This window comes from Andrena cerasifolii, chromosome 8 (genome assembly GCF_050908995.1).
Source record: "Andrena cerasifolii isolate SP2316 chromosome 8, iyAndCera1_principal, whole genome shotgun sequence".
In the NCBI taxonomy this organism is placed as follows: Eukaryota; Metazoa; Arthropoda; class Insecta; order Hymenoptera; family Andrenidae; genus Andrena; species Andrena cerasifolii.
In genome coordinates, this window is record NC_135125.1 from 10,779,757 (window position 1) to 10,794,828 (window position 15,072).

The 15,072-nt window shown below is 51.3% G+C and overlaps 1 protein-coding gene across 2 annotated transcripts in view; it reads left to right on the forward strand.

Moving 5' to 3' along the window:
• The window catches only part of LOC143372005 (uncharacterized), a 67,020-nt gene that overhangs the window by 41,306 nt on the left and 10,642 nt on the right, over positions 1-15,072 (forward strand). Inside the window, exon 5 of one of the 2 annotated variants that reach the window (XM_076817780.1) lies at positions 7,138-7,172. The exons of the other annotated variant lie outside the window; for it this stretch is intronic. Within the exon in view, the coding sequence (XP_076673895.1) occupies positions 7,138-7,172 (35 nt within the window). The remainder of the gene's footprint in view (positions 1-7,137; positions 7,173-15,072) is intronic. 2 annotated transcript variants of the gene reach the window in all.

Below are 15,072 nucleotides of genomic sequence, written 5' to 3' on the forward strand. Positions count from 1 at the left end.
GGATTCCTCGTCCGACGAATCGATTCGACGGTGGCAAAGTTCGCGAGGCGATTTACGCTCGCGATAAAACTGCTCGCAGCGGGGCACCTACGTCGGCGGAGCCGCAGAACCTATTCGAGCTGTCGCGTGTTCCTTTATTTTACGACGGGCTCTTTGATCTCGACAAATCCGTTTTACGGACGCACCGAGTATCCCACGGAACAGGGAGTTTCAGATTCCGCGTGAACGTTGCCCTGCATATTTATACGAGATTCCGGCTGACAAATTACAAGGCTTCGCGCGTCAGTCGGGGGGGAAATAGTTCGCTAGGCCGCGAATAAATCCACCCACCCGTTGCCGTCTGCTCCGAACTGCTTTTTTCTAGGATTCACGGCTGCTGTATCGAAAAGCTCGTAGCCGAGCTGCCGGCGTCGTTCGTCTTGTAAATTAGATGCCTCGGGCGCGAGCTTCGGGACACCGACGGGCCCTCCTCGTCCACGCCGTCGACGTCACGACGGTAAGCGCCCGTGAGTAATCGAGCACGTCTCGCATTAGTCGCGGCTGCCCTTATCTGCCTCTCATTTATAGGGTACGGCTTACTCGCGCGTCCGAAAAGGCCACCTACCGCTTTTTTTCCTGCCCGGGGGAAATTTATGCGCGCCGCGATGCCCCGATGCGTCTGCAGCCATTACGATCCTCGAAATACGTGCGAGCGGCAGCTACCGCGGCGTGTGCAGATCGGGCGAAATAACTTTTCCCGTTTATCTCTGCGTGTTGTACCGCCGCCCTGGTTCGGGAAAGCCCTCCCCGAGAAGCGCGCAGCTCGCAGCGATTTCCGGGCAAAGCGTTTGCGGGGACAGAATCGAAGAAAACGGGGACGTTGGTACATAGCTAATATTGTCTTTGACGTTAGTACGTGCAAAGACTGCAAATGGCAACCGGGGAGACCTTTGATTCCCTTATCGGCACACGAAGTGCTGCGTCGATTTTTCAGACAAAACGATAGCAGCTGGCACGTTCTCCGCTGGGAATCGTGCTCTATGCAGTCTATGCTTCCATCGTTTCGCTTGGAAATGCAGTTTGAACCGCAGGATATTCCGTAGTATCGACAGGCCGTACATAATTGGTGAAGATCGCCGAACGCGCGATAAGAAGGAATGCCTGCATTTTTTTTTTTTTTGTGGGTGACTGGGTGGTTGGGCTAAGTATTGATCGCGCGTTTCATTGGTCGCCGTCTTTGTTCGCGTTTCGTACGTGTGCAACGTGGTTCCGTGGGCAGAGAGGGGCGCGTGATTTTTCGACGGAATGCAAATGGAAAGGCGGCGCAGGATGCAAGCTGTTTCCTCCCGTTTCATCTTCCCTTCCGTTTGTGGAGCGGAACGCGAGGTAAATTCGATTCGCGAGACGCCGACTCGAGCAGCGTCGCCGCTCGCGTTCGATGCAAATACGTAGCTGCATCAACAACTTCTTGCGTCCTCGAGGAGGCGGGCGAGCAGCCCCGGACTCGCTCCGGAGTGGAGTGCAGCGCTCGCCGCTTAATCCGCTTTTACGTCCCGCGTAAAGATGCATAAGCCGGCTTTACGATCGGTCAAATTCGCCCAAGGTACTCTAGACTTCCGTAAATACCGCCCCCTCGAGCTCTCCTCTCTCGCGCAACCCTCCGTCCCAGGCTACTCCTCGGTGCAGGGGCCCGCTTCGTGGCTCTATTTCTCGTGTGTACGAGAATCAAATTGATTACGCTCCTCGCCAAGGAGCCCCTTTGCTACGTACTCGCTCGGGCCTCGGGCCTCGAGAGTTGCTCGTCGGTAGATTTAATCGAAACATTCCTTGGCTGTTAAATGGTATCTTTATGGTAGACGGGATTACTCGGGAGCCATCCCTTTGCCAGAACTTGTTCCATCTTCCCTTTCCGCCGCTGGAGATCGATAACCTCGTGTTCTAGCACGTTCTCAGAGGCTTGGAATTATTCGTCTGCGGAAACTAGGAAGACTCTGATCGTTTACCGATCAAACCGTCAGCTCAGAATTAGAATCGAAAGTTGACGGCTGCAAATCGAGTTTCCCCAGCCCGCGACCACGCGAAAACTTTCGCCGAATAGAGTCGAGATAAGTAAACGACTGTAAAAAGAGCAAGCGGAGGATGTCGACAGGGGGTGGCGGAGGGCAGCGTATCCGATTCGCCGTTGGAAAATCGCGTTTCTGGTTATTGGCCAGAGCTGCCGCCGGCGTAAGCCGAGTTTACGATATTCGGGGCAATATCGAAGAAGAGGCGCAGGACACGAGGGAAAGTCGACAGCGACAAAAGGTATATGGCGGAGCGGGGGGATGAAGGCGCGTTAAGGGGTTATACCTAGTCAGGTGGCCGAAAAGAGACGAATGTTTGTGATTTTTTTTTTGAAGAAACGGAAGCGTATATTTTTACAAAACTTTTTGCGCTTAAAAGAGCAGCGTTTAAAGAACATTTGGTAATTTTTTCGCGGAAAAATATTTACGTTTATAATAAAATAACAACCCACATCCAAGAAGCATTTTTAAAAATTTGCTTTTGCGGCGAGCAGTGTCATTGCGGAACCAGATTATCTAAAATCGAAAAACAAAAAAGATTTCGTTAGTATATTAATGTATCCTCAGGTTGACGGAGAGAATTTTCCGAAATATTAATTTAAAACAAAATGGCGGCTACTGAAATTCTGATTTTTGCACGAAAAAATTACCAAATGTTCTTTAAATGTTGCCCTTTTAAGCTAAAAAAGTTTTGTGAAAATATACGCTTCCACTTCTTCAAAAAAAATTCACAAATATTCTCCTCTTTTCGGCCGCCACACTTAGGTATAACCCCTTAAGGAGCGGGCCAACCTCCAGAGACTTATGAGCCATCCAGCGAACCGACGCGGTGCGACGCGCTACGCCACGTGGAGGTCTGCGACTAGCAATAGCGTCACGGAATACTTATTTGCATTCTCATTTGTATGCTTGCGCAGCGGTTGACGAACAGCTATGATTTATGGAAAGTTGGCGGTCGAGGAGCGGGGTAATAACCTCTTAGCGGATGCCACCGCGTCGACTGACATTATTAGTTAGTAAACTATGCGTTATTCCTCTCGGTTGCTACGTTCTCCGCGTGCCTCCAATCTTTATCTCCACCTTCTCTATCCCAGCTTCTACCCGTAATCGATCCCAATTCGCCTTGCCTTCCCCCCTACCTCGTAATCTCAATTATTTCTATTAAACCTTGCGTATTCTATTGAAACGGAAATCTCCGCGCGCCTTGAAACACTTGGCGAAGGATAGCGGACTTCAGGATCGCGTGTAGTACGATGGATGGACGGGAATCGGTTCGCTTGGAAGACACGGGTCGCGACGAGGCCTCGCCCCGGTGTCGCTAGGTTAATATAGCTGGGTGAGCTTGTCACCCCCTCGGGACAGGCACCCTCGAAGGGTAGGATTTACTTGCGCGTTGTCAGAGCTCTCGTTAGGGGTTCCAGGTTCACCACGAGAGCGAAACGCCAGCTGCGATCGCGCTCCTAGCTATTTTCCCCGGCGTTATCGCTCGCGAAATTTGCAGCTCGACCTGCGCCAACCGCCCAATCAAATTTCCCCGCTCTCGAAACTTCCCCTCGCGGAAAAACGAATTTCGACGTTACGCGCGACTACGTCGAGGCGAGTTCCCGCCGTGACGAGAAACTTAATTACACGATTACCTTTACGCTCGCGTATTCCCTCAGCACTCGCAGCGCGCGGTTACGATCAAGTTTTCTACCTGCTGGCGGCCTTAGCTGTGTCTTATCTTTAGCTCGCGAGCACCCAAAGGCGAGCCGAAAATTTCCTAGGATGTCGAGCGCCCCATTAGCCATTACACCCGCTGGATCTCCTCTACCCTCGTCGTTTCCTACCTCGTATCGATTTTACGTTTACGTAGCCAGTTTTGCGGTTCGTTGAGATCCCTCTCAGGCGTATGTACGTACGTTATTTTCGTTCGCGTTCAGTTGACGTACCCTAGTTCGATACATCTCCGGCTGCTTGTTCCATCGCGAGGAGTCGTCTAGGAAGGCTGCTTCTCAAAGTCAACAGTCACTGTTTGTCGGAGAATAGCGCAGCTTTAAGGGAAAGAAGTTTGTCGACCTGGAGCGATCGGTGTACGTATCGACGGACCCAGACTGCCGCCGGGTCGACGGGCGGAAAAACTTTTCTTCAACCTTCGCGATGTTCGTTCCCATTTTTTTGCGCTCATTGGGCGCCGTCGCGAATAAACCACGCGCGATGTTTTGGCGGCTGTGGGCAGCATGGTCGGGTCGCCACGACCGAGGAGCAAGACGACGAAGGTCGGCAGAAGAATTTAATTTACGTCGCGACGTCGTCGACGAAGCTTGTTGCTTCCCTTCTCCCCGACGGGACGCGACGCGTAAACACGCGCGCGCCTGTTTCGCTGGACCAGAAAAACCTCGTGTACGATCTGTCCCGCTTACAACGTCGTTACTTTAACCCCGCCAAGATACACCGTCGCTGACAATTCGGATCTTCCGGTGCACTTGTCGCCTCGGTATTTTCGTAGAAGCTCGCCGAGACGACATACCGCGCCGCGTGCTTCGCTGTGGAGTGTAGAGTAGGGTGGCTCTTATTTACTCTTGGTAAAATTTTTTTTCAACATTTTCTTCGGGGCACCATCCAGAATAGTTCCAAATAATTTAAAAAAATATCCGTGTAAAGGGTGCCCCTGGGCCCTATAATATCATCCAAGTTATGGATTCAATAAAAAAATATGTCAAACAAAAGTTGTAGATCCAGACAAGGAGCAGTTTTTATGTTCTATTACTTTTTCTCGTGCGACGAACGGTTTTCGAAGAAAGTCCGAAAAACTAAAAAATAGAAACAACCTTTTTCCCTGAAATTTTGAAACTTTAAATGCTTCTAAAACACTTTTTATTTATGAAGGCGAACAAAACAATGGAATTTTTATTTTTGTGGACTATTTTTTAAACATTTAAGGGGGCATGTATCGAAATATGCGAAAAAGATAAAAAAAAACTTATTTTCAGTGTTTGATATGTCATAAATGTTTCCTGAAAATTTGGGACCGAAATTCGCAAAAATATCGAAATATGAGACTCTATATCTTTGATATGTTTGCGAATTTCGGTCCCAAATTTTCAGGAAACATTCATGACATATTAAGCACTGAAAATAAAAAAAACAATTTTTTTTTATCTTTTCCGCATATTTCGGTACATGCCCCCTTAAATGTTTAAAAAATAGTCCTCGAAAATAAAAATTCCATTTTTTGTCCGCTTTCATAAATAAAGAGTGTTTTAGAAGCATTTAAACTTTCAAATTTTCAGGAAAAAAGGTTGTTTTTTTTAGTTTTCGCACGAGGAAAAAGTTATACAACATAAAAGATCCTCCTTGTCCGGTTCTACAACTTTTGTTTGACATATTTTTTTATTTAATCAATAACTTAGAGGATATTATATAAAATCCACTTCGCGAGCTGTTAAATAATGATTTAAATATTTAGGGGTCCAGAGGCACCCTTTCCAGTTATCCGATCGAGCTAAAACTTTACACGGATTTTTTTAAAATTATCTCCAACTATTCTGGGGGGTGCCCCGAAGGAAATTCAAAGGTCGAAAATAAGAGCCACTCTAGTGTAGAGTGCAGAGCTCAAGACCAAGCGAGTGCAAGTAGTCCAAACCACCAGTGGCGAGACTTTTAATGGAAGGAAAAAGGTGTTTCTTAATAATTTAGCGTCGAGATCGAAATGGAATAAGAGACAGCTGAAATTACGGAGAATATTACACAACTACTATTTTTCTATAATTGAATATCGTAAAGTAATTTTCTCATCACTTTTCACAGCCCCACCGAAAGCCTGAATTTTCCACCGTGGCGCGGCACGTGTTAATCGATCCGTCGACCCTCATTAAATTTTCCACCGGCTGCGTCTAAATTAATTTCAATATCCATTGTAATGTGAAATCGCGTGACCCAGCCATTCAACGCGGTTTCACGTGTACTTTTTTTTTTAAAACAGCGGGTAACGACGTTCGTCGAGAGTCGCTTTAAAGGCAAACACCAGTCACCGACGAATTGTTTCTTCTCGCTCTTAACGAGGACGCTTGGTTGCGCGCAACCGCGAAACCTTTGGACGAAACGTCGATTCACGGAACGGATTAAATTCGATGGCGGATTATCCGCAGCTCCGGGCCGCGCCCGTGTCCAAGCGGTTTCAAGCAATTAGTGTGTATCGGAGTTGGCAATTGACACTTGGAGAAGAAACCTAGACGCGAGGAGCTCGGAGGGACCGTGATCCTCTCAGCGTCGAAAGTTTACCTAAGTCAATTCTGTCCGCCGCGTGCCACGTTCCCATTGTTATCTAGGAATTAGATCCTACGTGGCTGCTGATTAACAGCAGGATTATGGTACTGCCAATATAACGTCGATGCTGTTTGCCAGTGAAATTGCAATTACCTGCTCCGTGTTCTCGTGTCAATAAGCCAATCTACCGACCGGTCTACATATTTATTTAACGCGATGCATCGCGTGATTAAATTCTGTCAGACGTCTCGTGATTTTCAGCGGGGTAGGCGTTCGGGACGCCGCGAGAAGGAATTGCCGAGGTAAACCGGAGAGGTAGGTGTTTGCGCGAGCGACATAGAAGCGCGACGACCGGGTTACCGTTCTCTCGTACCGCTATAAATAAGCAGGATCGATAGTCGCGAGAGAAGGACTCGATGGGTGCCGGCACGCTTACCGGCAATAATTTCACGCAGACGGCTGAAGCGACGATGCGCGAGAAGTCAGCCTCTCGAGAGCAGTCGATGTCTGTGTCAGGCGGGTTCTTTCCGTGCCGCGTTTCGTCGTCCGGACAATTTCGAATCCGTGCTCCACCGGCGCGATTCGTTGACAGCGGTTTCGCCTCGCGTTCCAATCTCCGTACACAACTTCTGCGACAGCTTCTTCCTCTCCTCTCTCCAGCCTGCTGTCCTACTCTCAACCGCTCTTCCCTCCGACCGGTGCATCGGGAACTCGTGACACGGGGAAAGATAGTCGGGCAAACGTTTCCACCCACTTATCGAGCCGAGATTCATTTTGCCAAACACGCTCGGCGGGTGCAGTCCACCCAGCTGGACACGTACCGATAAGCGCGCGCTTTCTGTTCCAGGTGCGTCGAGCACGACAGGAGCAGGGAGATTTTCGGTGAGTCCGCGTAGATTCTTCTCCACCGTGCGCGTAGAATTTTTACAAAGGATCGATTACCACGATGAATGGTCGCCGCGAGCGACAGCCGAGCGGAGGGGTGGCGCGTAAAATACAGCGGGAGCGTGCTTCTGTGCGGAGGATGTCGGTAAATACGTTGCTGGGACGGGGTGAAATGTAGCAGTAGCTGCCGGCACGGTCGTACAAAAGCTCCATTGGAGACATTGATTTTTATGCCGCGAAAGTCCTTATCGATACGGCCCTCCGACAAAGACGCGCGCGAGAAAACCACTCGACGCCGTGGACCGTATTTCTCTCCCGCCCGCACTTCTCCGGGGCTTCGCTTTTCTTCTATCTCGGAGCAGAGAAGCTAAATTCAAGCCGTCGCACGCGCTGTTAGCGATATCACCGGTTCAGACAGGGCGGGATCGACGTTACAGGGGTGAGTGAGTTGGAGGCGATTCTCCGCGAGTTGGAGATTCTCTTGCGTGACTCTCGGGCAAATATGTTACCGGGGATGCTGTGCGCGTTACGGCGCTGCTCGCCAACGAGCGAATTACGAAACGCACGAAATTAGCAGTTATGGCATCGACGCGAGGGAAAATTGGAAGCACGTGTCGAGGGGTTGACTCTGCGGGTGCACGCGCGCCATCGATCTCCCCTTGATATTTTCCGGCTGAGCCTTTGTAATCATCGTCGGCGAACGCGTCACGCTACGCTAGGCGATTGCTTTTCGCCGTCTGCCCGTTCCCTAGGCGTCAACGTTTGCCTCTCCACCCCGCTTTTACGACGTTCGATCGGCGGTTGGTACCTATCTTCGAAAATCACGGAGCGGCAGCGAGCCTGGCCCGCTCGAATTCCGTGGAAATTAGACGGGGCTGAAGGGTGCCGAATTTAACGCGAGAGATGGAACGTTCTCGCGTAATCAGGAATTGCTGGATTTATTATCGGTGCCCCTGGAGAACGCACGGTGTATCGCTTTTCCGCCGGGGCGCCCGCGCCAAGGAAACAAAGGGAGAGAGGGAAGAAGGGAAGAAAAGCGACGAGCTGGACGAACAGGGCAAACAGGATACGCCGTATATCAGCCGAGAGAGCATTATTCGTTCCGCGCTACGTTAATACCCCCGATAATTCATTCTAAATCCAGCAAATGAAGCGGCTGGACTTCTCGCGGCGGTCCGTAAAGCATTCTGAGAAACGAGCCAGCTCCTCTTGTACCCGCGCGCCTCGCTTTGAAGTGCCACACCACCCCGAAATCTTTGGCCAAAGAAGACACGGGCCTAGTCTTGTTTCTCCTTGGTTCTCCGCCTTCCTTCGCAACGCGCCAGAGAACCAGGGATACGGCGTCTTCATTTCCTGGTCCGCCGCTCTAGGCGACGACGCCGAGGCTCGGGCCAGCGGGGGCCAGCGCTCGCCGCGGAGCCGGCGAACAACGGCAAAAATCCTCCGTCGATGATCAACAATGAAAGTAGCTGTTGCCAGGAGGGAACGGTAACAGGTCACTCTCGTAAACTTCGTTCGGAGATCCCGTCGCCGAGATTGTAAACCTCGCCTCGACGTACGAGCAAACGATTAATGACGGCGCACCGTGCGTAATTTTCAGCCGCAAATGTTTTCATAAGCCGACAGCGCCCGGCGTCGGCGTCGACGTCGCCGAGACGGACGATTTATGTAGCGGATCTACGTTGCTGGCGTATCGCAGCCACCGATGCTTTCTGATGGCGAGCGAGCGAGTTAGCGAAACCAGAATTAGCCTCCAGCTTCCTGATTCGCTTCTGGCCGCTGCTTGTCCACGGTTTTCTACACTTTTCCGCTCGTCGCTCGCGCACCGACAACCGGCGGAAATCTGTTTCCTCGCGCAGGGGCGTACATCCATTCCGATGATACATTATAGACGGCCGGGAAGATTTATGGCAGTCGATGCGAGGGCCAAGGCTGTCGGCCCGCCATGCTATCGATCCTCAGTCGTCGACGCAGGGACGGCCGCGTTTCAATGAAAGCTGCAACGAAACTAGGGGAAACCGATCTCGTCTTTCGTCTGGTTTAGGTTTATCGGCGCAGCTCGCAGCTCGATATTAGAGGGAAGCTCTTGACAGCAGTCGGAGGGTCCGCGATTACGTGCCGCTACGAAACGGTTAATGAGCTCTAGTTACTACGACGGTGGTCCGATCGTAAAACCCTGCCGCTCGTCTGTCCCAAAGAGATGACGCGCTGCTAGAGGCATTCTCGGGCTTACGCGTCCTTTTGGCTGGAAATTGGACGAACCGCGTCGTTCTTTGCGCGGCGATATGCGTGTCCGTGATTTTGTTTTTCGTAATTTGCGATTCATATATCTCTCGCTCGACAGGCATTGCGCGCACAAAGGCTTAGGATCGAGGGTCGCGCGCGTACTTAGACGTAACGCGGCGAATGGGCTTGCCCGAGGTGGCAGCCGAATACGTTCTCGTGTCGCCGTTTCGGAAGGACTCCCACGAGGACGATCCTATCCTGAATAGGTACTGGCCTTTCTATATCGCCGAGCTGCCGTGGGGCACTGATACGACGTCGAAACTCGCTGCCACTCGGTTAGATCTTCTCGGCCGGGCAGTTACGTTCCCGAGTCGTCGTTTGGTCTAGAAGCTCGAAAGAGTTCGCTGCCTCCTGGTCGATCCGCCCTCCTCCGACATCGAAATCCCGAATTCCATCGATTCGCGCGGTACAGTCTGGCTGGGGATGACTGACAAGGGAAGATCCCGAGCCCGAAAATTCAAAAAATTCTGAAACTTTGCGAATACGCAGGGAATGTCCTCCTGATTACAACGCAATTTTTGTTTGCTGCTAAAATTTACTCGAAGACGGTGAACTTAACCCCTGAAACTTCGGTTATTTTCCGATTTTGTGTTATAACTCGCAAACTCTAAGAGATAGAAAACAAGTTTCACGACAAAAGTTACTTCTTTTAATTAGATCTACCATTTGGTGAAAAAATTATTTTGGACTTCACGAGTTATAACACAAAATCGGAAAATAACCGGAATTTTCAGGGGTTAAATATACCCCCTTAGAATGAATTTGGGCAGCAAACAAAAATTGGGTTCTAATCAGGAGGAAATTCCCAACATGTTCACAGAGTTTCAGAATTTTTTGAATTTCCGGGTTCGGGATCTTCCCTCGTGAGTTGCGTCCCTGCGTGCCTCTTCCCTCGAAGGGAGATCGTCGATCTTGAAATGTGTTTGCACGGGTCTAGTCTGCCTGCCACCGCACTACTATCAGCCAACTTTTTTTCCCTCGATCCGATCTTTTTGCGCAAGGTATACAGCAGCGAGCAGATTCACAGATTTGTCGGGGATTCGAATGGCTGTGATATGCAAATCGAATTGGCGAACGAGGGTGGCGATTTGCGGGCGATGTGCTGACCGGTCCCTCCACCTTGGAATCCCCGCGACCGAGTCGACTAATCGCGCGGTTGGTAGATAGGAAAGCTCGGCGATCAGCGTAATTTTACGCAGGATCGAGCGATAAAGAAAAAACGCAGCTCGTCGACGAGTAATTTTTGGATACGTCGTTGCAGCTCGTTTTGAAAGCAGAGGGACAAAGGGAAAGCTACAGCCGAGACTGGCGCTACAGCTCTTGCTACGAGAACGAAGCTTCTCTCCTCGCGTACCCTTGGTTTCCGTGGAAAAATTTGCATTTTAAATTAAAGGGGATGCACTCGAGACTCTTTTAACGATGTTCCCGGTCGTTGAAATCCCCGGGTGTGTTTCGTGTTCCGCGGAGTTGTCTCTCGTTCGCTACAGTTGCTCTCCCCCCTGGCGACTTACTCGTCCCGCACGTAAACGCGCTTTACCGAACGAGGGTGTGCCGGGACTTGCGAACTCGCCGTGCAATTCGGCGCGCGTACTCGTACGATACTAAATTCAGCGACATGCATTTGCATGGGCTTTCGCGATCGCTGAAATCGCTTGTCGTCCTCTAGAATTCTTTTCGTACGATACCCGGTGCTTATCCCCGGTTCGTTCGTTCCAGTAGACTCGCTCCCCTTCTGTTCCTCACTTCCACTCGCCCCCGATCCACGCAACGCGGGGCTGGAGAGGCACGCGACAGGGGTGGTAGGACGGAAAGTCAGCTGTCTCGGAATCGATGCTCGAGCGACTCCCGTTGAAACGCGTATCGCGTGCCGGTCGACCGTTTAAAGCTCCACGCACACATGTCAGTGCGTAGAAAATATCGTTTCCCGCTTTGGAATTGAGCAGCGACGCTTGCCGGCGTCGGTTACTCACGCTGGAATAAACAGACCGTTCACACTGGCCGCGGCTAATTTTGAATCGTCGCGGAAGCGATACACGTGTGCGCGGACCTTTAGGGAGTCGCTACCCGCTCTCTCGCGGCTGCCCGTTCCGCGGCAGCGGGATATCCTGGACAGCCTAAGGGTCGCGGAGTATGCGCGGTGTGTAATATGGAAACGGAGGCAGCCAGAGAGATTAGATGTCGCGCTACACGAAAAACTGCACCGGCTCTCGCACGACCAACCAAATGAGTATCCGGAGGGGGTCGCGTGCGCCAACATGAATACCCCTTTGATTCCGCGCGCGTCTTTAGTTTTCGCGTGAAAGCACGCGAACGAGGCGCAAACAAATGCAGCCGTCCTTTCAGAGCCATTGTCATCGAGCACGTACTCGCGGAGTGGGTCGCGTTTCGGGCGCCGTCGCCCCGATGCTCGCGCGCTTCCAGAATTTCGAACGGAAGGTAGCTCGGGTCCCTTCTCCCTAGTAATTAACGCCTTAAATAGTGGAAACGTTTCCTGGCTGTCGGAAGCTGCTACCTCTGCAGCATTTCACCCGCGCGAAAGCTTCGCCTTTGAATATTCATGCGCCGCGATATTTGTGACAAAAACGCAACCGCGAAACTCCCTCCGCGGAGAAGGGACCGGTACGAAAGCTGGTGGGCTTTTAATCGGCGAGGCGGCTCGAGTGAAGTGCACACACGACTCGCCCGCAAGTATCGACGAGAGTTCGCGGACAGTGGGACGCTTTTACTTAATTAGCCGGAGTCGAGCAGCGGCCAATACGCCGAAACTTTGTTCGGATTCTAGTTTCCCTTGGCTCGCCCGTGAACGAGGCTCGAGCTAGCTCTGTTGCCTCGAGTAATTTTCAGCGCGCGCGCGCGAGCATTCTCGAAAAAAAGAGAAGGGAAAAGGGAACGGTTTGTTCACCTGAAAAGACCGGTGGAAGTAGAATGATGCTAGGTAGCGGGAGGGACGGCCGAGGGAAAGAGGGACAGACGGTCAGGCTGGAGGGACCGAGGGCTTTGATGCAAATAACCGAGTGCTCGACGGCAGCTGCACCAGTGCGCTAGCGCCAGCACATCCGAGTAATCGAGAATTCTTTCCTTTCTTCCTTTCCATCCCCGGACCGACGTTATTCCTCGCTTTCCCTCTTGCGGCCCAGCTTTCCGCCAAGATCGAAACTTGACACAAAATCACCGCGATGAAGTAATCGAGGCTCCCATCGGAAAGCTGCCCAGAAGAGGGGGTTTCGCACCCGGATCGGCCTTGAAAGCCTCCTCTGTCGCTGGACCGGGAACTGATTGCAAGCTGTTTGTCAACTATCGCGTGATTCACCGCTCGAGATCGTCCGTTCTACGTTTGCCGTGGCAACGTCGGTATGTATGTATGTACGAGCGATCAACGCATCGGTATCAGAGTTATCCGTCGTGCAAATATCGCTCGGCTTGGCTGAGAGTCGCGTTCATCCCTTGCCAGTTGAGTAAATGCATTGATTTATCGCGGCGGTGTTAAATACGCGAACGGTCGCTCGCCAATCCGAATCGATCCGATCGACGCGACGCGCTGAAATCCGATCCCCTTGAAACGCACGCGGCTAATCGAGGCTGACGACACGTTTCCACGGGATGGTGGCGTACGTGTGGTGGACAAATCGGGCTTAGGATCCATGGAGCGTCGAAGCAGGAGCAAAGCTCTCCTCTGCTGCGACCAACGAAGAAGCAATAACGGAGCAAGGGAGCGCGTGGGAGATCAGGAACAGCCGGGGTTGCCTTTGTCCGACTCGATATACGAGTCACCCCGCCAATCACCTACATCTGTATACAGTAGGTACATAGGGTTTCCGCGCTCTCTCGAATAAAATATCCGAGACGGTGGTGTCCTAGCTTTCACGGAGACCAACTGTCGCGATGGGGTTTCCCTCGGTGATCACTCGAATCGCCTGCGCTTTCTATTCACGCGAATCTTTATGCGAGACTTTTGTTCGGTTCTCGTAGTCCAGTGAAATTAGGATCTGTCTTCGGAATAAGTCACGCTTATTTTTGGCGCGGGCCTTTATTTGATCGTTTTAAACAATATGTCAAAAGTCCCCATCGATCCGACCGCCGCTAAAAATTTTACAGAGGGTTGAAAGAGACAACAGTTTTTCGCGAATATCTCCTTATCTAGCAGTTCTGCGACAAAAATAGTTATTATGCAATTTATAGCTTAGGAAATTCTCTACAAAAAAGGTCCTATGAGTTTTTTTCGTAAGAGTACAATCCTCTGTAAAATTTTTAGCGACGGTCGGATCGATGGGGGCTTTTGACATGTTGTTTAAAACGACCAAATAAAGGCCCGTACTAAAATTTAGCTTGGTGGAAATTATTCCATAGATAGTGCAGATTTCCGTCTAATTTCACTGAACTACTCTATCCAACCTCAGCTTCCGCGGGAAACAGGGTGAGCTTTCGTTGGTGCGTTTGAGATATTCGAAGGTAGACCGAGAGCTCCGCGAGTAGTATACACCGTTCTTTGTAAGCTACGTTTGTTGTTCATCGTTTGCGTGGAATTGTAAGAGGAGGCCGCGCGGATCTCGCGGAGCAGCGCAATAAAATAAAAGCGAAACGGCGCGGGAGCGCCACGGTAGATAATCGGGACGGTTGCATTGCGGGCATTTTGCAGACGGAGCTGTTGCGAGGAAATCCGAGAATAAATCAAGCCACGAGGGCGCGGTCTAGGGTCCCACCGTTAAACTGTCGGCATTAAACTTTCCGGGAGCTGCAGTCGTTTAGCCTTAACGAAATTATTACGTTATAAAGTTTGAAATTTTTAGTAAAGTGCAAGTCTCTCGCGGCTTCCTTCGAGTAGCTACATAATCCCTCGCAGCCGATGCTTCTTTCTAGAGGAGCACAGTTTCACTTTATTCTCATTTGAACGCGGTTCCCTCTGCTCGTGATCGACGACGTTCAGCTCCGCGTGGCTCTTTTAACGGGCGCCGTTAAATTACGAATGGGGTTGCCTTCGTAGGGATTTTGCTCCCGCGGTTGGAAGCGGGGACGTCGAGTGGGTTAGGAGCGGGACGCGAAGAAAAACGAGGGTCCTCTTTGTCGCTGGTTGACGAGCAATTGGCAGGAATAGGAACGTGACGGCTGCCAAATCGACGGCTTGTCTGATTCGCGAAATCCTCTGGGGTACCGTTCGACGTGGTCTACGTGATGCCCGTCTACGTGCATCCGTTCGATCGGATTCGAGCGGATCCGGGCACGCTGAGCTGAGGAAGAGGAAATGTTGGGAGGAAGTAATCGCAGCCTCGCGGCTCTCTGCGTGTTTCTCTACTTCGCGGCGACGAGTGCTCCGAAACAGGCGTCGCACGGTTAAAAGGCCTGCCTCGTTTGTCTCTTCCGCGTCGTTCCACGAACCCTTGCCCCATCATTCCGAGTATACGTATACAGCGGCGCCGCTCCATCCCACGGAGGAGCGTCGACCTTTTCCTCGGCCAAGTTTGCGACCCAGCATCCACCCTCGCTCGTCCGTCCCCGCCCCGAGAAAATCGTTTCGTCTTTCGAGAATTTTGCGAATCGTCGGGCGTGCGAGTGCCGAGGATAATGGAACGATCGGAGGTTGGGAGACGCTCGGCGCAGAATGACAAACGCGCGA